The 24,169-nt window shown below is 39.2% G+C and overlaps 1 protein-coding gene across 1 annotated transcript in view; it reads left to right on the top strand.

The window, feature by feature from the left end:
• The window catches only part of col5a2b (collagen, type V, alpha 2b), a 273,958-nt gene that overhangs the window by 200,319 nt on the left and 49,470 nt on the right, over window positions 1-24,169 (top strand). The window contains exons 27-40 of the mRNA XM_060827360.1: window positions 5,361-5,459; window positions 5,889-5,942; window positions 6,059-6,112; window positions 7,439-7,492; window positions 8,274-8,327; window positions 13,450-13,494; window positions 13,583-13,681; window positions 14,434-14,541; window positions 14,639-14,692; window positions 15,577-15,630; window positions 15,810-15,863; window positions 19,491-19,544; window positions 21,544-21,651; window positions 21,760-21,813. Of these exons, the coding sequence (XP_060683343.1) occupies window positions 5,361-5,459; window positions 5,889-5,942; window positions 6,059-6,112; window positions 7,439-7,492; window positions 8,274-8,327; window positions 13,450-13,494; window positions 13,583-13,681; window positions 14,434-14,541; window positions 14,639-14,692; window positions 15,577-15,630; window positions 15,810-15,863; window positions 19,491-19,544; window positions 21,544-21,651; window positions 21,760-21,813 (945 nt within the window). The remainder of the gene's footprint in view (window positions 1-5,360; window positions 5,460-5,888; window positions 5,943-6,058; window positions 6,113-7,438; window positions 7,493-8,273; window positions 8,328-13,449; window positions 13,495-13,582; window positions 13,682-14,433; window positions 14,542-14,638; window positions 14,693-15,576; window positions 15,631-15,809; window positions 15,864-19,490; window positions 19,545-21,543; window positions 21,652-21,759; window positions 21,814-24,169) is intronic.

Here is a 24,169-nt window from a genome sequence, read left to right as displayed (position 1 = left end):
GAACTATTGGTACATGGGTTAAACAAGACTTCAAATGCTTTGTTGACCAAACCTAATGATGGCTTCATGTCCGTTGAATCATTAAATATCTTCTTTCCACTAGGCTGGTGTCTATCAGCCTTAGATAATTCAATTGAAAAGTTAGCGATTGTATTTGTTTTTATATTCTTTATGTTGACATTTCCTTTGTGATTCTCCCAAAGTTGGTTCCATGGGCCTGCTGATACCTTTCTTTGTTTGTGATTACTTCAGTTTTTATTGGGGTTATTTTATTAGGTGTGCCAGTTACTGCATTTTAACCACTTCTAATCTCAAGACTCTGTAATTCTTTGCTAGTCTTAGAATCATAAAACTCTACAGTGTGGAAGCAGGCCATTAGGCTCATTAAGTCCACGCTGACCATCCCACATAGACCTAACCCTCCTACCCTATCCCTATAACCCTGCATTTCCCATGAGTAATCAACTGAGCCTGCACATCCCTGGACACAATGGACAATTTAGCATAGCCAATGCACCTAATTTGCATATCTTTTGTCATCCCACAATAACCAATTAATTGTCCTATCCCATCGGTTGCTTTGGCAATTCAGCCAGATGGAGCTGAATTGTTGTGACTGGCGGCAGGGAAGCTCAAATGGGGAAACCCAGGTATAAAATGTCTGTCATGCACAACGTCTCCTCCAGGGAGGAAGTGGTAGGATCAAGTCAGGCTCATTGATCCAGGAAGCAGATTGGAAATGGTCTCAGGAGTGAGAAAATACAAAGGTAGGTAGGTTAGAAGGCTCACTTCATATCAGTGGAATTTGGCCCTGGTTGGTTTAAATGCTAGTAGACATTCCAGCCTTCTCAACCCCTTATCCCCGACCCATTCCCATTGCTGTCCATGTCAACTCATAATTCCATGTCACTGCACATCACCCTTTGCTACCTTTACAATGGACTGACCTCATGACATAGAGTCATAGAGTCCTAGAGATGTACAGCTTGGAAACAGACCCTTCGGTCCAATGCGTCCATGCCAACCAGATAACCCAACCCAATCTAGTCCCATCTGCCAGCACCTGGCCCATATCCCTCCAAACCCTTCCTATTTATATACCCATCAAATGCCTTTTAAATGTTGCAATTGTACCAGAATCCAACACTTCCCCTGGCAGCTCATTCCACACACGTACCACCCTCTGCGTGAAAATGTCGCCCCTTAGGTCCCTTTTATATCTTTCCCCTCTCACCCTAAACCTATGCCCTCTAGTTCTGGACTTCCCTTACACCAGGGAAAAGATTTTGTCTATTTATCCTATCCTTGCCCCTCATAATTTTGTAAACCTCTATAAGGTCACCCCTCAGCCTCTGACGCTCCAGGGAAAACAGTCCCAGCCTGTTCAGCCTCTCCCTGTAGCTCAAATCCTCCAAACCTGACAACATCCTTGTAAATCTTTTCTGAACCCTTTCAAGTTTCACAACATCTTTCTGATAGGAAGGAGACCAGAATTGCATGCAATATTCCAACAGTGGCCTAACCAATGTCCTGTACAGCTCAGCATGACCTCCCAACTTCTGTACTCAATATGCTGACCAATAAAAGAAAGCATACCAAATGCCTTCTTCACTATCCTATCTACCTGCGACTTCACTTTAAAGGAGATATGAACCTGCACTACAAGGTCTATTTGTTCAGCAACATTCTCTAGGACCTTACCATTAAGTGTATAAGTCCTGCTAAGATTTGCTTTCCCAAAATGCAGCACCTTGCATTTATCTGAATTAAACTCCATCTGCCACTTCTCAGCCCATTGGCCCATCTCATCAAGATCTTGTTGTAATCTGAGGTAACCCTTTTTGCTGTCCACTACACCTCTAATTTGGTGTCATCTGCAAACTTACTAACTGTACCTCTTTATACTCGCATCAAAATCATTTACGTAAATGGCAAAATGTGAAGATTTTAAAAGTTACTTCTTACTAAATAGAGCTCACGCTCACTTGATATACAAAAAAAACTTGCAGTTCATGAAATGCATTCAAATACTTCTAATTCCATTGTGATCAGTCTGTTAGAAAAGCAAACAAACTTTTATTCCATAACCAAATCCAAGATGATAAACTCTCCCTCAGCTCCAGGTAGATGTTCCTGGTGCTTTTGCAAGTCAGCTAAGCAGTAATAACAGGAAATGACATCACCAACCCAAAAAACCCAAACATATAAATAGAAAGTAGGAATTTTCAGCATTGCTTCACCTGAGGCCCACTGATGATGTTACCTAGTATGGTGACGAAACATCTGGAAATGAACCTTACAGCTCAGTGAGCAAACCTACATCCAAAACCTCAACCTGAGCTACAAATCTTCTCAAAACCCGCTAAGTAATAACAGAACTTGGGAAATGTCAACAATGAAGTCTAAAAATATTACAGAAAATGATGGAGTTTGTTTTCTTGGAATAAGTTGTAACAGATGGTAGAAATTACACTGAAAACAACAAATGCTGGAGATCACAGTGGGTCAGACAGCATCCATGAAGAGAGAGCAAGTTAATGTTTCGTGTCTAGATGATTCCTTCAGAGCTGAAGTAAAGCTTTATTTCAGCTCTTATCATTAGTATGTTTTTTCTAAGTTACCAAGAGCTCTATCAATCAAAGAATTTCTGTAAAAAGTCCAAATGATAACTTGAATATGTTTATTTTCCATATTTTGGATGTTCCCAATAGTTGGAAGAGTCCAGAACCAGGGGTCACAGTCTAAGGACACAGGCTAAACAATTCAGTATTGAGATGAGGAGAAATTTCTTCACCCAGAGAGTAGTCAGCATCTGGACTTTGTTACTTCAGAAAGCCATTGAGATCAAAATTTTTAAAAAAACCATGAACTGCAGATGCTGGAAATCTGAAACAACAACAGAAATTGTTGGAAAAGTCTCGACAGATATGGCAGCATCTGTGGAGAGAGAAACCGATTAAATGTTTGTGGTCCAGAGGTGGTTCTTCAGAATGTGTTCTGGAATTTAAAATATTATTGTATATTCAAAATATTACATGGTTTCAAGAAGGAGTAGGATATGGCACTTGGTGCTAAAGGATACAAAAGGAATGAAGGCAAAATTAGATCATGCTGTTGAGTTGGATGATACATGGTCCCGATACATGCCAGAGCTGGCTTGAAGTACAGGTGAAAGATAATGCTCCTATTTTCTATGTCTCTTTGTCCCTTTTATTCCATGACCAATAACATTTTTAAAGTCTCATGTGTGACACTATATCAAACACTTTCTGAAAATACACATCAGTTGCATTATGCTTGTTGAATCTTTGTTACCTCAAAAGTTCAAGCAGTCAAGTGTGATCCATTTCCTCTAACCTCTTCCCAACCAACCTAGACTCAGCGCAAGCTGGAAGAACAGCATTTCATTTACGCTTGTGCACGCTGCAACCTTTAGGACTCAATGTGGACTTTAATGATTTTAGAGCCTGAGCATCTTCTTCCATGTCTTTTACCCATCACTGCACTCCAGGCTCTACTTGCAGCTCAGCCAACCCATTTTCATCTACAGCTCATTCTGCTATAACATGACAGTTATGTTCCTCTGCAACCCCACATCATAGAAAATCACTATAGGCAATCGTTCTATAAAAGATCGCTATCGAAAATTGCTATACCAATTCAGTAAAAAGTTTATGTTATCCAAAGGGTGTCCACAATTCATTAATCACATTATAGCCAATTCATTTAAATGAAACTGGCATTTTACCAGAGCGACCTGTATTAATGGTCCCCATTACCAGCTTTTCCTTCTCCCCAGCATCCTTTCCTTTGTCTGATTAGATTAGATTACTTGGTGTGAAAACAGGCCCTTCAGCCCAACAAGTCCACATTGACCCGCCGGAGCATTAACCCACCCTGACCCCTACATTTGCCCCTTCATCTAACACTACGGGCAATTTTTTACCTCAAAAGTTCAAGCAGTTTAGTCAAGTGTGATCCATCTCCTCTAACCTCTTCCCAACCTGCACATTTTTTAGATTGTAGGTGGAAACCGAAGCACCCGGAGTAAACCCACACAGACAAAGGGAGAATGTGCAAACTCCACACAGAGTTGCCTGAGGCGGGAATTGAACCCGGGTCTCTGACGCTGTGAGGCAGCAGTGCTAACCACTGTGCCTCCTTGCCGCCCACAAATTTGGTGCAGCTGCTTTACTGTTTTTCTCTCTCTCTTTCTGGACTGCATCTCGCTCTATCCTCCTCCCCATTCCCTGCACATATCCTGTCTTTAGCATATATACCACCATTTCCGAGCTATGATCAACTCTGAAAATGAACCACTGGACTCAAAACTTAACTCTGCTTTCTCTCCACTGATACTGCCAGATCTGCTGAACTTCTCCGGCAATTTCAATTTTTGTTTGTATCTGGAGTATTCCTTGCTAAGCTGTGATATTAGTAGCCAAGTTGTAGTAAATATATACTTGAAATTTGAGGTAGTGATGATAGTGAACTTATCACCATTTACTGCTATTATTCCTCTGAAACTAGTATCAAATTCTGAAGTTCATAAATGTGTAGTAAGTGCAGAAATTAGGTGATGATTCTATGCTTTCCCATAGACATGCTGTTGAGGTCCCCATGGGCTGCAATCAAATTGAAATAGCTAGCTTTTGGCCTTTCACATGATTGGTGTCACTATCAAATCCCTTAAATCTTACATATGATGAATGTGGTGTAGCTTTTATTTTATGGCATTGAAAATATCTCTAGATCATAAAAACAAATTTTGGGAATACCAAACTCCTTCCTTTGTCCTTCTTAATTTGAGATATTTGACTGCTTCCAAGTTCCATTTTCATCTTTTTAGCAGTATAGAATCACATTGTGTTCACAAGATTATTGTACTAACAGGCTTCCCATTTTCAAAAAGAAATTAAAAAATAATAATTTTTGGGTTTGGTCATTGTTTCATCAGTCATGTTTCCTATGCTCATTTGATATCATTCCTGTTCAATGGTTGATTTTACAGAATATCCAAGCTTTGCCTGGATTTTAGCATCTTTAAAAGCAGAATCCTGAGGCGCGAAGGGAAAGAGCATTAAAGTATGAATAACCAGACAGCTTTTCCAAAGATGTGGCAAAGGCATAATTGAGAAAATGGTAACCTTTTGGGTTGTAAAATTCTAGGAAAAAGGATTTTAATGAAATGTTGGGACCCATATTATTGAGAAAACATTGTCACTAAATTAAAAATATTTAATCCAGCACACTTTTTTTTATGATGATAATATATCCTGTGTCTGGAACACATCATTTATAAGATAAAATCCCAACCAAAGAGATACATTTTTAATTTCTTTCACTGTTTGAATTACCAGGGTTCTCCAGGTGAGGAAGGACGCACAGGCCCTATAGGACCAACAGGACTAAGAGGTTCACCTGGTTCTATGGGTACAGTAGGACCAAGGGGTAATAGCGTAAGTGAGAAATGTTTTGTTCTTTGCAGAAATATCAGGATATTTCCTGATTGAACTTTACACCTAACAATCATTAACATGATTTAGATCATATTCCAACATGTGAGGGCACCTTTTATTTCGTGGCACTGGATAGCTTGCACTGTCTTGTCAGGACATATTTAAACCATTTTCGGGTAATTGGTTTGCAGCTTGCTTGTAAGTAAAATCAACAGTGTCAACTAACTTGATAATAATGCAAAAAACGTGGAAACTTTATAATGTACTTCAAATTTTGATTTGTAATTACATTGAAAAAGAAGCCTAAAACTTGAAACAGAACTACCCATGTACCTGTACATTGTTATACAGACAGCCACATTCAGCCAGTACAGATGGGCTTCATCTACTTTTCTGACTACTATTAATACCCTTGTATTTCTACTGTAGGGCGATCCCGGTAAGACAGGTGAGAAGGGTCCTCCTGGTGCCCCTGGTCAGCGAGTAAGTAACATGTTCTTAACAATTTACAGAATATTTTTACAAAGTAGTCTCATGAAGTTTTAAAAGTAAGGACATTTCATTCTTAGATTGTGCTTCTTCTTCCACGATTGTGTTAGGGTACACCTGGCAAAGATGGCGAAGCTGGACCTCAAGGTCACATTGGTCCAATGGTAAGTATCAGGCATTGTTTGGACACATATCTTTAAGGCAGAATCTGGTTAGATTCTATGCTCACTTCTTAGCAGGAATCTGTTCATTAATATTCACAAAATCAAAGCTATTGTCATTTTCTTAATGCAATAGGGCAATAAAAACTGGAAAGTGATCTAATTTTCGCTATGCAAAGACATTCTTCGAAACATTGCTTTAATTGAGGATAGATGTCATCATTTTCTTCAGGCTTAAGTATGCCTGTACCATTTGTGCATGATGTTTTTAGTTTTCCATTTACAAGTAGCTAACATTCACACCATACAAATATCAGGTAATGATCATCTCCAGTAAGAGAAAAACTAACCACTGCCTTTAACAATCAATGGGTGTTACCATCACTGAATCTCCTACTATCAATATCTTGGGGTCACCATTAACCAGAAGTCAAACTGAACTAGCCATACAAATATAATGGTTAAAGGTCAGAGTCTGGGAATCCAACAGCACATAACTCATCTCTTGACACCCCATAGCATGTCCACATCTACAAGGCATACATCAGGACTAGGATGCAATATTTCCCACTTGTCTGGATGATTACAGCTCCAACAACACTCAAGAAGCTTGACGCCATTCAGGACAAAGCAGCCCATATGATTGGTATCACAGCCTTAGTTGTTGTAGTGTGTGCTACCTACAAAGTGCCCTGCAGAAATTCACCAAGGCTTCTTAGACATTACCTTCCAAACTGATGACCGCTACAATCTAGAAGGACAAAGGCAGCAGATACATTGGAACACCACTACCTCCAAGTTCCCTTCCAAGCCACTCACCATCCTGAAATATGTCACAATTCCTTTATTGATATTGGGTCAAAAATCCTGGAATTGTGCCTCTCATGGCACTGTAGATCTGCCTTCATGCAGTTCAAAAATGGTAGCTCACCATTATAGTGTAAAGGGCAACTATGGACAAGCAATAAATGCTGGCCAAACCAGTGATGCCACATCCCATGACTGAATTTTTTAAAAAATCTAATGTACATCTATTTATAATAAATATAACCGTTGCCTCAGAAATGACAATTTTAAATAGGATTTATTTTTGTCAGAAGCTGTCAATTCATGCTTTTTAAAGTAATATTTGAAATCTCAATCTTTCTAAGAACATCACATTGAGCAATAAACAGCTATACAATTTTTTAAAAAAATTGTTTTAGTGAAACTATCTGAACTATGTGATGTTGATAGTGAAATATTTATAAAGGAAGAAATTATGACTTTGCTATCAACAGCACAAAAGTAAATCATTCCTTGTGTTATATATGTTGTTGTTTTGCTCAGGGCCAAGCTGGAGATAGAGGAGAACAAGGCCCACCTGGTCCTCCTGGATTCCAGGTATGTTTAAGGAATATATTTTATTGCATCCTGTGGTATAATTATACATCCTTGCAGTACATAATTTTTTAAAAAAGTAAAAAATTGGTACCTTAGATCACATAAACCTACTAATGTATATTTTGACCAGGTCTGACATAAGGTTTTGTGGATCTGGTTAGCCATGCCTCAGAATTTTCATCTCTGAGTTATAAGATTGTGGGAACAAGCCTCATTCCAGAGGATGAGCACGGTAATCTGAATTGACAGTCCAGCGCAGCACTGAGGGAGTGTCACACTGTCAGAGATGCTATCCATTAGATGCAAAGTTAAATTGTGCACTGTCAAGTGAATGTAAAATATCCCACAGTACCATTTAAAATAAAAATAAGACTGTTATCTTGAGGGACCCTCACTCAAAATCTCTAAAACACACCATTGAGCCATTATTACATTGTTGTTTGTGAAATCTTATTGCATGTAAATTAGCTGCTAATACTCCATGTGACAATAATGGCTAATCTTCAAAGAAATCCTTTGTTAGCTGTAAAGTGCAAAGGAACAGTTAATGGATGTGAATTGTGCTATATAAATGAAAGTTTTATTTCCATCTTGAAAATATCAAATAATGTGTTTGAGATATCATGTTCATTTTTTCATTGTAAAAACCTATAACCAAACATATATTTTTTCACAGGACCAAAGAAAGTTTGGTTATTAAATATGATAAATGAAATCCATAGGCAGTGATAATTAAATTGCAATATATGTGACTTTAATTTGTATGTATTAATTGCTTTAGGGTTTGCCTGGACCTCCCGGTCCTCCTGGTGAATCTGGCAAGCCTGGCAATGAGGTAAGATAGGATCTGATTTCAAATGTCAGAAAGACATCATCCAAATGATACCTTCTCTTTCTTTGATATGCTATTAACACAAATATATTGGGATTTCATTTGTTTGCATGTGCTGCATTACTATTTGTATCAGGACAGTACCCCTGGCATGCCCTCTTGAAGTTGGTTGGATAGAGGGCCGTATATGTGACAAGAGGAATGATACATGTCTGATGCTGAGATCTCACAGCCCTATCAGCTAAAGTGACATTGGGCCTCCTAATTGGACCATACAGGTCCATTGAACAAATTTGAATATCACTTTGCAAAAAAGAAAATAACTGTTTTGATTGGATCCTGCATCAATGCTTGGGTGCCAAACCCACAGATCAGGTGACTTTGAAGAACGTCTCGCTACTCTAAAAATGCTATTGGAAGGACTCTGGAGTGTGTCTGAAGAATTTTGGAGATTTAAAAAAAATTTTCAGATAGTGCTGCAGACTTCCTGAAAGGAAGGCTAGAGGATTAAGTGCCCTCTAGGGGCTGGATATTATACTCCAGTGCCAGCAAGTTTGAAGATAGGAAGTAGAGGGTGTACGTAAAATGCAGTGGGTAGCTTTCCTGCTGACTAAACCCCCAGCTTTCCCCGACCTGTCTGAAATGTCATCAGGATGGAGGGTGGTTTGGTGGCCCAGTTACCAACGTTCCTTTCAAAGTCCTAAAGTGTTAAATTAATAGTTGTTCAAGGGACTCAACACTTCCTCTCCACTTACCTCCATAACAGGGAGGCACACACCTTGCAGGAAGTCTATTTGCATAGACTGGTGTCCGGCTAGGGATAGGGGTTGTTGGGCTCCTTCTTTGTGGCTCCTCGGGATAATTGGAGGTATCTTCCCCAAAGGCTACTCCCCATTTTTAACCCTCCTCTCCAATCCAGTCTTCACTGCCTTTGTGCCCCTTGAATACCCTTGCTGAGATGGTGTGGCCCTGGACATATCTGGTCTTCTCCCTGTAAAGGAGTAGCTTGTAGTCTCAGCAATGGCCATTACTCTTGGGTGGTGTTCCTGGAGCGACAGAGTCACAGGCCATCAATTGGCCAGTGGCTCTTGAAGACAGGTTTCCCTCCAAGAAAAGGACCTTAGCTGAAAGCAATGAATGCTGCTTCCAGACACTGTTTTTTCCTGGCTGGAGGCTTTGTGCTGTGGCAGATTAGTGGGGCAATAGCTGTAGTGCCCTGGAATCTGTAGGATCACAGAGAAGATGGGCAAGAGGCTGTGGAGATGGTGGCTTCTGTACATAGTCCTCTGCTAACTTGGAGCAAGAATGTTCCATGCTCCTTGTTAGTGATAGCAGGCTGGCAAGCCAGTGTTTATGTCCATCTTTTGAATGCTGCCCTATCGAAGCTCACACCTGAATCCTTGGCAGCAGAGCCCAGCTGTGATTTTGCCACCCTGTGATCTGGGAGATGAACCATCTTTAACTCCTGGTCTGACTGCTTCTACACTTGTACACAGTGACTTACCACCTGCTGGTCCAGAGTGTGGGCCAGACTCATCTTGTAAGAGAAGAGTAGCTGAACTAGAGGCTGTGAGTGGCAAACCAAGTGCTAGTACTGCTTCACCCCACCCTATACACTGCCTTTTCCTTGAGCTACGCCGGCTGAGTATCTGGCAGTCATTGGGCACCTTATAGGAATAAATCAGAGCAGGAAGCTTGGTGAGTCAGAATGAGGTTGAGAAACAAAAGTTTCACGGTCACATCACCTGCAGCTTGCAGGATGAGGATGAGAGTGAGCTGGATGTTGAGAAAGTGGCAGAAAACCGAAATGTGCTTTCACCTCAATTGTCCAAGTGATGCCAAATGACATGGGCTGTTGTATATGTGGGCTCAAGATGCAAAGTACCTTCTGCACTATCGAGCTCAGGAAGGACAGGCATTCTTGTTCCCAGTCAGTTTGACTGTGACCCCCTTCTCTTGTGTATCATTTTGCCCTGTAAGAGAGAAGGGAAACGTGTCAGTGATTGTGCAATGCTGTGTTGGAATGACATGCCGGCCGAACTGAATGGTTAGGGTCTGTAGAAACAGTAAGAGGTAACTGTGAGTCTGGCAGCATTGGTAGGGGTGGAAGGGTAATGTGGAATCGCTGGACTCTTGATTGCCGGGTGGGGGGAGAGGTGTGCTGATGAGGTGAGTAACCAGGATGAGGTGCACTGAGGAGTGGGAACAGTTGGTGGTGTGTTGGGTGTGTTGGGTAGAGCTGTCGATAAACTCGTTGACCTCAACCAGCCGCATGAGGAAATCATACATCGTGTTATACTGCTGCTGTCAGATCCAGATTCTAGGAGTTAGCCTCCCTGTTCACTTGCTCTTATTCCCATCTCAGGATAGTCTTTCTGACCATTTCTGGCATGATAGTATCTCTCCTCTTGCCCACTTGCTGCACTACTACTTACTGATCTATTTCTTTTGGAAACCTCTCTCTGCCTTGATGCAACATTTTTCATGTTCTAAAATACAGCAATATTATTCAGTGCAGCCTCCATTTAAAGGGATAAACTGCCTTTCAGATTAGAAAGCTGGTTGCACCATGTCTGATGAGTACACTGCTATTCAATCCCCTGCAGAGCACAGTCACCCAGCATCATGTCAAATGTTCGGTACAAGGTGATAGCCATAGTGATAATGGACCAAATTTACTTGCTGCCTTTCTCCAACAGTTTCAGTACAGGCAGGTTACAATTCCTGCATCTGGCAAATTGGGTAAGCTCATGTTCAACCCACTGAGTTCAATAAAATTCTTACAAAAATACACTCAGTTAATGCTTATTCCCACAATCAAACTTAAAAATTTCATATTGAAGTCTACTATAAATAAATTACATCAGGTAAGTTAAAATTTAATGATTTGCTCTGTGCCACACTGGCTGAATTCAATTTCGATAAAATTCAGAGAAATATTGAAAAGCAACACTTCCACTTAAGATCCATCAGTTTTAATTACATTATCCTGCAAGAAATGGGAAGGTCCCAGTTGAATGGAGCTAAAACGCAGAGTGTTAATGCTACTCTTTGCCTATTTGTAGTTGCATATTTTCAGCTCATTTTATGAATGGTACAGGTATAAAACTCCTTATTCATTTAGTGATTGCTGTAGGTTCTTGGGTTCAGGTCTGGTCAGGAAATGTATTTTCTTATCAAAAATGTGCAGGTTCACATCTAGGTTTTATAGATTATTTTTTATATTTCAATTGCATGACCTGATGGAAGGAGCACATACTTAAGTTTCTTGCTAGCTTAGTTCTCAACAGTGGGGTAGCCAATTGTTTGTTCTTAATGCCTGGTTTTAGTTGTAATGGCCAAACAAGTGTGTAAAAGTTTGCTTGGCATAGCAATAACACAAATATGTTGAGTTTACTCATAGAATTCTTCTAAAAACAAGCAAACAGAAAAAATGCCTATACTCAGAAACATACTTTATGGACAAAGTCAAAACCTTGTGGTGATGAAGTAAAGAGTCAATATACTTTTCTGTTTCAGTCCAGAAAGAGAAAACCTCTTTGGTTTGTTTATGGAGATATTTTTAAACACACAGGAAATAATTTTAAAATAGTTCAGAAATGTATTGAACACTGACCAATGAAATGAACAAATAACAAATAATTTAACATTAACAAGCCAATTTAATTAATATAACTTAAATGTACCTACTAAGGTGAATAGCAAAGATATTTCCCTAGAGTTGGTGAGATCAAAACTGGAGGGCATATTTTTAAGATGAGAGGAGAAAGATTTAAAATGGACCTGAAGGGCAACTTTTTCACACCAAGGGTGGTTCATACATGGAATGAACTGCCTGAGGAAGTGGTGATTGCAGGTACAGTTACAACATTTAACAGATGCTTGGGGGTTACAAAAATAGGAAAGGTTTAGAGGGATATGGCCCAAATGCAGGCAAATGGGACTAGTTTGATTTGAGAAACTTGGTCAGCATGGATAAGTTGGACCAAACGGTTTGTTTCTGTGCTCTATCACTCTGACTCCATGATTCTGTGTATAGAATCAGTTTGACTAATTACTAAGGAATAATATATTGGAATAAGTAAATATCCTACAGGCAGTTAAAATGTTCCCTGTACTACATTACAAATTGCAAAGCATTTTTCTGGGAAATCAGAGTCAAGTGATTGAAGCGAAACTAAAATCTGAATAGCCTTTTCTTAGAACCCCCTCAAAATGTGACAGTACCAATGCAAAAGGTTGTTCTCTTTTAGCCTATCCTTGGATAATTTCTGTTCTACTACGTGTTGTATTTTATTTATCATCACTTTTCTTTAAAAAAAAATTGCATTCTCTCTGCCTTTACACACAGGATTTATTTTAGATTTTTTTTATTTTAGATTTATTTCATTTCATATGTTTTCAACTCAGTCACTGTTTGATTGTTAGATAAACAGAAATGAAGAAGCATCACTGGACCTAAAGGATTAATTCTGCTCTCTCTCCACAGATGTTGCCAGACTTGCTGAGTTTTCCAGGCAATTTCTGCTTTTATTTCTGACTTCCAGCATCTATTTTATTTTAATTTACTGTTTCATCATGTTTCCTGTTCACTACTTTTGTCTTGTATTTCTATGTACTTCATCTTATTGATCCTTGCCTTTTCAATCCAACCTAAATCTGTTAATATAGGCTTAAATGTATGTGACTTAGTCTAATAAGAAACTTTAATTATTTACCTTATTTGTTCTTGGGTTGAGGTGATGCTGGCAACATCTTGTTTATTACCTCTCCAAAATTGTCACGAGATGGCAGAAGATTTTTGCATCATTGTAGTTTGGTAATGGATTCATGTCATCCTATCATGTAAGAAGTTGGCTCACACTATTGAGGAAATGGCAAAATAGTTAGAATGGAATGACATGTAACTATAGCTGGTCTTAAATGAAATGAGAACTAATATTTTTACCTCAGCCCTGAAAGTAGGAAGTATTTTGTTTCATTTTACAGAGAAGAGTAGGAATAGGAACTGTTATATTGATGCCACGGTGGTGGGCATGCTTGCTGAGTTGGGAAGATGTTCTATTGTGTATATTGTGAAAACAATCTTGTTAACCCCCTCTTGCCTGCATTTGTATCTTCGCAGGGCATCCCAGGTGACCTTGGTCCAATAGGCCAGTTAGGTCCAAGAGTAAGTACTCTTGCAACATTTTGTGAAACATATGGAATGCATTTAAGATAACAGCCTGTTGCTGATATTATTTGATAAACTCTTGTAGGGGGAACGTGGCATTCCAGGTGAGCGTGGTTTACCTGGCCCTCCAGGTCTTCAAGGTCCAAGAGGTATTCCAGGTGCTCCTGGCAAGGATGGAGCTAAGGTATTGTTAAACTCTGATTACATCAATCAATTTCCACTCAATGAGTTACTCTTTGCTTGTAGAAAATAGTGACTGCACTTTGAAAAACATTAATTGAATAAGAAGCATTTTGGGATACTCAGGGAAGTAGGACAGTGCAATATGAATACAAGTTAATTTTTAATTCCCTCCATTCCTCTCATAAACATTGTATCTCTTGCTATGATTCCATTGATGTTATTGGCCCTTATGTGTCTTACCTAAATGGTCAATATTCATGTTTGATTCCAGTAAATAATGACACAAGCCATCAACAGCTCAGTCCAGACCTGTTCCCACTTGATATCTATTTAGTCAACTCTTACTACTGTAGTTTTTGCAATGTAGAATCTTCCTGACATATATTTCCTTAACATCAGCATGTTAAGATCACTTGTCAAATGGTTACTTTGTCTCAGATGAGATTAAATGATTCAGAACAGACTAAGGATTGAATTTTGTCCTATGTAGTCAAGGTCACGATAACCTGTGTGTTTACTTACCGTGGATTTGGAATCACCATTTCACTTTTATAATAAACTAATTTCAACTTTAACAGTGTTATAATACTGGCTTCAGGATGATATGATAAAAAATTAGCAAATCTTTAATGGAAACCACAATTTACTTAAGTGAGGTTAAACTGAGCTAAAATTACACCAAGCGTACTTGAATACTCTATTAATCACCGCATCAGAGATACTTCATGTAGGTGATTGTTTCTTTCATTTTAGGGTTTACCTGGACCCGCTGGTAGCCTTGGAGATCCAGGTCCTCCAGGTCTTCAGGGAATGCCAGGGGAACGAGGAGCTTCTGGGCCTGCAGGTCCTAAAGGAGAAAGAGTGAGTAACCGCTTGCATTGCACATGTGTGAGCATATTTAATTCAAATGATTTAGTGCCTAGTTCCTGTCTAATAGGTATTTATTTTCCTATGACAGGGCATTGGAGGTGTAAAAGGATCTGAAGGCAGTCTGGGTAATGAAGGCCCGAGAGTAAGCAAACTCTTCATTTTACTCTCTTTTTGTTTGCAGATATCTATTCATTAGCACAACTTAAGAACATCTATGCAAATAGTGCTACAAATAAAATTATTAACATGACAGATCCATTTGAGGTAGGTGGTTGTGTTGGTGGGATGATTGATAATGGGACAGCATCATGCAAAAAGCCACTTCCGTTCTGTTAATGTGCAGCTTTCCCCTTACACCTGCTGGGACTATTTCTGCTTGGTCTTTCTTAACGTCTGTGACAACTGGGGGCAGGATGTGAGTACTAGATCCTCAGTCCATTTTTCTTCCCAGACCCCTTGGTACTATTGCATCTTGGGGCCACTGTATGAAAGATACCTAAGTACAAGATCGAGGAAAGTGTTTGAGAGATCTATTGATAGACTGAGATGAAGTAAACCAGATGGAGATTCATGTGCAGCATCAATTCCAACAAAGACCTTTTGGGCTGAATGATCTATGTGCAAGCTGTAAATTTCTATAAAATTCTGTGCCATGTTGGTATTGGCCCTGAGGTCCCTCTCATGGAGGGAGAAACATTTTCTCTGGTGCACATTCTAACATTCAGTTGCTGACTGTTTAATCAGACTGGCAGACCAGAAGTATGTTGACAGAATGAAAAAGATACCCTAACATTAACTTCGACAGAACAAATGGAGAACCTTTATTTCTGGGTTTTCCACTTGAAAACCCTCCCCATTCCTCTTCCCTGCCATCCTTCACACTTGTCCCAGCTTTGAGTAAACAGTAGGACCTATGTTTCTCTCAACTCTGCCCAAGGAGTAAAATGTCCCACTTTTTGTTATTTATTGTGATCAATTATGTCAAGAATTGTGGTATGATTATTTTTTACTATGTTTTTGCAACAGGGTTTGCCTGGTCCTCCTGGTCCACCGGGTATTTCTGGTCCTGCAGGCGATAAGGTAATGGTCATGGTAACCTTGAGTAAAACAGCACATCAATTGCACCATCTTATTACCATTTCTAAGTGCCAGGGAACTTTTTGGCACAAAGCAAATAGACTAGAATTTAATGTAAATCTTGAATTTTGCTCTGTTTTTATCTTATTAATGGTTACTTTTTTGTAAACAATGAATTGTAGGGCGAGCCTGGTTCGATTGGACCTCCTGGGCCTGTGGGTTCTCGTGGGTCTCCAGTAAGTAAACGTTATAAATACAGAATGTAACTAGATTTCAGTTCATCGTCAGCCAGAGTGAAATGGACTAGTCCAGCCATCTGGAGGTGACCTCCTGGCAGCAGATCAGACTTCGAGCTCCTCCCTGTTTCAACAGCTGCTATAGCTACACAGCAGAGGTGTTACACAACCATCAGATGCTACCGTCCAACACAAACGTGCACACATAAATATATACACACACACACTTTACTGTAATGACCAAATTCGAAGATCTAAAATGGCTTCTCTCTTTGTCCACTCCTGAGTTGAATGCAATGTAGTTTGAATTTTAAATGTTGCCAATTTGAAAAATATACTTTGCTCTGAGAAATATATCAGCCAAGTTCTTTAAGTTAACAAGTAAAGAGAGTTCTTTTTCACTAAAACTCACCGATGTAAAGATGCAGAAATTATGAACAAATGATTTAGAATATGTCTAACTACCCAATGATACCAAACAACACACACAACATTCTACAAGCATGCAGAAATGATGATAAAACCCTGCAAAGTATTAGAGTTTAAGACTTAACCAAGGAACAAGTAAAGTTAGAAAATAAAATTATTCACAGATTGTCCAAGGCTTTAAAGAGCACTTTCCAATGTAGCTGCTGTTACTGGGTTATTTCTCACTGGAACAGTCACTCTGTAGTCGTAGCTAGGGTTATTCTCTCAGTCTCTTGGAGACTGTAGAATTGATTGGAGTTCTTCCCTAAAATCTCTGTCAGCAATGAAGTTTTCTCGTGGGCCTTCTAATCATAAACACTTGGCTTTATTGAAAAAAAGAGTGCTTTGTAGCTTCTGTAGTCTCTCAATCTCTTAGTAAAATTCGGCATCTTTTTGTGCACCCAATTTCTGGGTTGTGTGCCCTCACTCTGAGTTTTCTGTAGACTCTATGTCTCCATAAAGCAGTTTATGTCCTTCAGAAATGCCACTTTGTAGCTAATGCAGACATTGCCCTTTGCTATGAAATGTGTTGTTTTAAAAAAAAAGTTCGAGATATATCTATGTCTCACTCAGTGTATATTTCCAGCAAATAATATTAGAAATAAATATGTTAGGTAATGCATCTTCCTAAGTGCACTAGAAAAGTTTAGAAAAAGGGTTGCCTCTGTTTAGAAGCACCTTCTCCTTCACTTTCGTTGATTTTTTTTTGTCCCTGCTATTACTGGAAACGCCTCAATCTGTAACACACTGCAAGCTACACTTATTTGGATTAAGGGCCACTTCAGGAAAAATCTCAATAAATAATTGCTATCCACACAGTACAAACCTCTGACACAAACTTGAGCTTGCAAGCAAGGTTCAAATGGCTGCCGGAAACCAGCCTGTGCATCAAATTTGAGTCCATACCACAATTCCGGACATAACTAGTTTATTTTGAGCTTTTGGGTAACTTTTAAAAGTATGTGTGTTTTACAAACCTTGGCTGGTGATGGTTGTCACCTGAATGTCAGTTCATTCAGTTCCTGTAAACTCCGTTGCTGCATTGAATGATTGTAAATTTGATGTGGAGGAGCCGATGTTGGGCGAGAGTGAACAAAGTTAAAACTCACACAACACCAGGTTATAGTCCACCAGGTTTATTTGGAAGCACTAGCTTTTGGAGCACAGCTGCTTCATCAGGTAGCTGTGGAGCAAGATCATAAGACTCAGAATTTATAGCAAAAGATTACAGTGTCTTGCAACTGAAATGATATATTGAACAAACCTAGATTGTTGTTTAGTCTCTCATCTTTTAGAATGGGCTGCAGGTTTCAGTTCATTAATATATAAATCCCAGAACTTCTTTCAAGGCACATTCTTGAAATAACTTAATGGTTTATAATAAAAAGTGACACCTCAGCACAGACAATGCATTAGAGGTGCGAGGTCAGAGTCTGTCTGTATCCCAATCTTAAGTCAGATTGGTTCTATTTCCAAAGTGGAATTTAAAACTTACTACATGGATTGACTGCCTGCATTGACTGCCTACAGATTGTGTCTCATTTGAGCAAAATAGAATGTATCTGCAAATATGATTCTGCAAATACAAGTTCACCCCATAGACTTATGTGTGTGCACGTGTGTGCAAAGAGAGAGACAGTGAGTTTTTTGCATGTGTGTGTGTGTATGTGAGTGTGAGTGCATGTGAGAGAGTGTGTATTTGCATGTGTGCATGCTTGTAAATTGTGTGAGTGTGATGGAGTATAGGCGTGTGTGTGTGTGTACATGCACATGCACATGCACATGCACACGCTTAGTGTAGTGGGGCTACCTGTAGTGTGACATAAGCCCAAGGCCCTGATTGAGGCCATCGTCATGGGTGCTGAGCTTGGCTATCAGCCTCTGCTCGGCCACTTTGCGATGTTGCCTGTCCCAAAGCCCTCCTTGGAGGATGGTCCTGCTCCACAATCATCTAATGAAGGAGTAGTGCTCCGAAAACTAGAGCTTCCAAATAAACCTGTTGGACTATAACCTGGTGTTGTGTGATTTTTAATTCTAAATTTGCAATAGCAGGTTTATTTTGTCACATCTTGGTGTTTTTCTGCCCTAGACAGCGTGGTACCCAAACGTAATTTGTACATGTAATAGCAATTATATTTTCAAAATTTTAATGAGTGATCCTTGGCAAGTTATCTGTAATCTTTTGAGGTTAAAATCTTGGTGCATAGAGACATTACCAACATTGCTTAACCCCTTCCTGTTTTGACTGTAAATTTATCAGGTACCTCCTCTAAATGTATTACACTTTGTCCTCTTCAAGTTAAATATGGATCTATGATTGAATGTGCGATACTACAGCCTGATTACACAGCTTTTTTATTGTGTTTGAAGAGGAATATTCTCAGGAAGGAGCATGTTGCATTTTGATGTTGAGGCACATCCACAGTTTAAGGAGTATGAATGGAATTGAAAACACTGAACCAGCTTCAATTATCATTGGATGAGAGACCAAATAGGAAATTGTAAATAGGAATTCAGATATTGTGAAATGTGTTGACTTTAAAGGCTATGGAAACCATGAATGTGTTCAAAGGGTAACTAGACATACTTCTAAAGAAAAAAAGAAACAGAGGAATAGGTTAGGTGTTGTGTAAAGGCTTTTGGTCCCTGGAATAGATTTTCTATGATATAGCTGAGCTGCTATCACAGGGCATAAAGAGCACAGTGTGGGAGGAATTAACTTGATTTGAGGAGTGAAACATATGTAGATAACAATCTTTCCACGATGTGGTAAGATCATGTAAGAACAGAACCTGAAATATGATTACTATGTACAATTGATTATAATGTCAACATACAATTACCGAAGTTGTGAAGATGTCTAAACCTGAAGACAGTTATTGCCCTGGTCATCTTCACCACCAATCTTTCTATAACCTAAACTCTCATGTATGGCCCTAAAACCATTTGATTAAAGAGAAGCGACAAGTAGGTCTGAAATTTAAATTTTAAAAATGGTTGTAATGATATTTCCCTATTTCTCCAATTCATTTAAATGTATTAATATGATGGAAACTTTCAGATCAGGAGTGGGTTGTGTAAACTTAACAGTAATACCCTTACAAATCTCTGATTGTTCTGAGAAATTTCAAAATTGTGCTTTTCATTTTCCTTTCTCAGGGCTCTCGTGGTGAAACTGGTCCCACTGGTGCTGTTGGATTTTCTGGACCACCTGTGAGTTTTCTGTGTCTATAAATTTATTTTAAATGACACCTTTACTTTAAGACAATGTTGTATTAATAGTTGTTGTTTGTTAAGCAATATCACATCGATCGTTTCACTTTATTGAATACATTTGTTTTTATGGGTGTTCAGTTGATAAAGACAAATGGAAAATGTGGGAATTACTATTATTAATGACAGTAACAGCATAAGGTCATTAATACCTCACATTATTTGCAAGGCACAGAACTGTGTAATAGCCAAACTGCATTTATCAATCAAGACCTCCTAATGTATGAAAGTTGACTGGTTAGTAAGGTTAGGTCACATGGGATCCACAGGGAGCTAACAAATTGGATACATGATTGCTTGAAGGTAGGAGATAGAGGGTGGTGGTAGAGGATTGCTCTTCAGTCTGGAGGCCTGTGACCAGGGGTTGGCACAGGGCTTGGTGCTGGGTCCACAGTTTTTCATTTTTTATTTAAATTATTTGGATGTGATTATAGGAGGTATAGTTAGTAAGTTCACAAATGACACCAAAATAGATGGTGTATAAACAGTGAAGAAGATTATTTCAGGGCACAATGTGACTTTGATCAGATGGCCCAATGGGCTGAGGAGTGGCAGGTGGAGTTTAATTTAGATAAATGAGAGGTGCTGCATTTTGTAATGGAAATCAGGGCAGGACTTACACACTTAATAGCAGGGTCTGGGAGAATGTTGTGGAACAAAGAGGCCTAGGAATGCAGGTGCATAGTATCTTGAAAGTGCAGTTGCAAGTAGACAGGGTGGTGAAGAAGGCAGGTATGCTTTCATTAGTCAGAATATTGAGTACAGGAGTTGAGACATCATGTTATGGCTGCACAGGACATTGGTGAGGCCACCTTAGGAGGAATATGTACAAATTTGGTCACCTTTCTGTAAGAAGGGTGTTGTTAAACTTGAAAGGGTGCAGAAAAGATTTACAAGGATATTGCCAGGGTTGAAGGGTTTGAGCTGGAGGGAGAGGCTGAGTAGGCTGTGGCCTTTTCCCCTGGAGTGTCAGAGACTGAGGGTTGATCTTATAGTGGTTTATAAAATCATGAGGGGCATAGTAGGGTGAATAAACCAAGGCATTTTTCCTAGAGTGGCGGAATCCAAAGCTAGAGAACATAGGTTTAAGGTGAGAGAGGAAAGACTTAAAAAGGATGTGAGGGTGGTACATGTATGGAATGAGATGCCTGAGGAAATGGTAGAGGTGGGTACAATTACAACATTTAAAAGGCATCTAGATGGGTATATAAACAGGAAGAATTCAGAGAGATATGGGCCAAATGCTGGCAAATGAGAGCAGGTCAATTTGGGATATCTGGTTGGTATGGAGAAGTTGTCTTTAAGGGTCTGTTTCTGTGTTGTTTGAATCTATGACTCTAAGTAATGAGATGTTGAGCCAAATAGTAGGATGGTCTCAATCTTGACTTTTCCCTGTTAGTCATTCAGTTTGTACCATGAAGAAGTGAATAACATACATCAAGAAATTGTTAATGATATAATTTAGATAGGAAGAAATCTAATGAGGAAACTCTTCTGTATTGGAGAAGCTATTGCAGATTAATAAAAGAAATATCATCCTATTCTACTGCTTTGAAAATCCTAAATCTGAGGGATTTCAAGGCAAGGGGGCACATTTTTAAGATCAAACGGGAAAGATTTTAAAAAGACACAAGAGGGTGGCTCACATGTGAGATGGTGGATGTGGGTACAATTATAATGTTTAAAAGACATTGGGATAGATAGATGAATAGGAAAGGTTTGGAGAGATATGGGCCAGGAATAGGCAGGTGGGACTAGTTTAGTTTGGAATTATGTTCTACATGGACTGGTTGGACCAAAGGGTCTGTTTTCATGCTGTATGATTCTATGACTCCATAAGTATAATTATGTTTCGAAAAATGTATCAGCCATAAGGTACTTTTTCTCTCTCTTTTGTACTGCATCTATCCACTAAAGTACCCAATTTTATTTGAAACAGGGCAATGATGGACAGCCTGGAGGGAAAGGTGAAACGGGTGAGCCAGGTCAGAAAGGTGATGCTGGTTCCCCAGGACCTCAAGGACTAGCAGGATCCCCTGGTCCACCAGTAAGGACATGCTGAAGCTCTTACTAGTATGACAGAAATAATTAATAGTTTTTTCATGATTCTAATTGATGTATTGTTCAACTTATGTCTCGCTAATTTATTTCTTAGGGACCTATCGGTGTCCCAGGTCTAAAGGGTGGACGTGGCACACAGGGACCACCTGTAAGTAGAATTTGCAAGTATTATTTTCTCAGCCTTTCACTTGCTGTCAATATTTCAATCCTTGACTTCTTTCATACTAAGTGTTTTAAATGCATTTTGTTGGTGAACAGAAGGGAAGGTTTGTCATTTTCAAATGTGTTCTCTCAAATAGCACAGCATGCTCCACACACAAACTCTAACTCTGCAGTAGAGTTACTGTGATTCTGAGGTTTTGTATAATTCTGGGAATTACATTATGACCTGATCATGAACAATATTTTAGAAGTGTAACTGGTGCACTCATCCAAACATCAGTTAAAACCAGGCCTTATTGATTATATTTTTTCTATTGGGTAATGGATGACACTGGAAACATTGTATTTGTTATACATCCTTTTGGCTCTGATACAGATGATGGCTTCTTCTTGCACTGCTGAATACTGCATAACGTTAAAAATGAGCAGCATATATTTGAGTTGGGATGTGATGGAAGTTAGTGAAGAACATTGCAGGCTTTGTGACTGTGCCAACCCATTTCCCCATTACTCTTCAGCTGTCTGTGGGCTTTAGTATGGTTCACAACACTGTCCTTCTCTAATAGCTCTCCACTGTTATCCAGTTGAGGATGGTTCATCTCAACTGATTCTATCAGCTGCAATGGCTACAGTTCTTGCTTTTGCACCGTTATTCCTCAAGGATCTATCTATTGGCTTCTTCCTATTTCTTGAGTATATTTCTTTGTAACAACATCTAAATGAATAGCTCAATTTTTGTGTAATAGTAAGCTTTGAGAAGATTTATAGCTCAGGCTGAGGTTCTGAATGTAGGCTTGCTCGCTGAGCTGGAAGGTTAATTTTCAGACATTTCATCACCATACTAGGTCACATCTTCCTGTAAGCCTCCGGACAAAGCACTGCTGATAATCCCTGTTTTCTATTTATATGTTTGGGCTTCTTTGGGTTGTCATTTCCTGTGGTGATGTCATTTTCTGTTCTTTTTCTCAGGGGGTGGAAGATGGGGTCTAACTCAATGTGTTTGTTGATAGAGTTCCGGTTGGAATGCCATGCTTATAGGAATTCTCGTGCGTGTCTCTGTTTGGCTTGTCCTAGAATGGATTGTGTTGTCCCCGTCAAAGTGGTGTCCTTCCTCATCTGAATATAAGGATAGTAGTGAGAGAAGATCATGTCATTTTGTGGCTAGTTGATGTTCATGTATCCTCGTGGCTAGTTTTCTGCCTGTTTGTCCAATGTAGTGTTTGTTACAGTCCTTACACAGTATTTTGTAAATGACATTAGTTTTGATTGTCTGTATAGGGTCTTTCAAGTACATTAGCTGCTGTTTTAGTGTATTGGTGGGTTTGTGGGCTACCATGATGCCAAGGGGTCTGAGTAGTCTGGCAGTCATTTCAGAGATGCCTTTGATGTAGGAGAGAATGGCTAGCATTTCTGGACATGTTCTGTCCACTTGTTTGGGTTTGATGCTGAGAAATCTGCAGACTTGTTCATTGGGCACCCGTTCTTTTGTGTATGTGTGTGTGTATGTATATATATATATTATATATATATATATATATATATATATTTGATGACACCTAACTCTACCTCACCATCACCACTCTCAGCTCTCCTACTTTTGTTAACTTATCTGATTACTTATCCAACATCCAGTACTGGATATGCAGACATTTTACCGCAGTTAGATATTAGAAAAACTGAAAACAATTATTTTCAGTCTTTGCTTCAAACTCTTTTCCCTAGCTACTGACTCCAATCATTAGCCTAGAAATAGTATATGACTGTACAAATTGTTTCCCGAAGTTCTGCCTTAGTAAGATCACACCTGGAGTACCATTTTGGTCTCCGTATATAAAAAATGATATAATGCATTAGAAGCAGTTCAGAGAAGGTTCACGTGCTGATTCCTGGAATCAAGGTGGCATTTGTTGGGAAATGTTGAGTAATTTGGGCCGACAGCCATTGGAGTTTCAAAAATGAGATGTAATCTTCGTGAAATATACATGATCCTGAGTGGGCTTGACAGGGTGGATTCTTGTGGGTGAGTCAAAAAGACACAGTTTAAAAATTGTGTGCCTCATTTGTAATGGAAATACAAAGACATATTTTACTCTGAGAGTCATTAGTCATTGAATTCAATACCTCAGAGAGCAAACAAAACTGAGTCATTGATTATGTTCAAGGCTGACTCAGATAGACCTTTGATTGACAGGGGACTCCAGGGCTATGGCGGGTAGGCAGAAAACTGTAGAAGACACCATTAGATCAGCTACAATTTTAATGAAGGGCAGAGCAAGTTTGAAGGTTCAATGGATGTGTTCCTGCTCCTAATTCATATGTGTTATATTTGGCAATAAGCTGAG

The sequence above is a fragment of the Hemiscyllium ocellatum genome, chromosome 7 (assembly GCF_020745735.1).
Source record: "Hemiscyllium ocellatum isolate sHemOce1 chromosome 7, sHemOce1.pat.X.cur, whole genome shotgun sequence".
Classification (NCBI taxonomy): domain Eukaryota; kingdom Metazoa; phylum Chordata; class Chondrichthyes; order Orectolobiformes; family Hemiscylliidae; genus Hemiscyllium; species Hemiscyllium ocellatum.
This window is presented reverse-complemented; position numbering and strand designations above follow the sequence as displayed.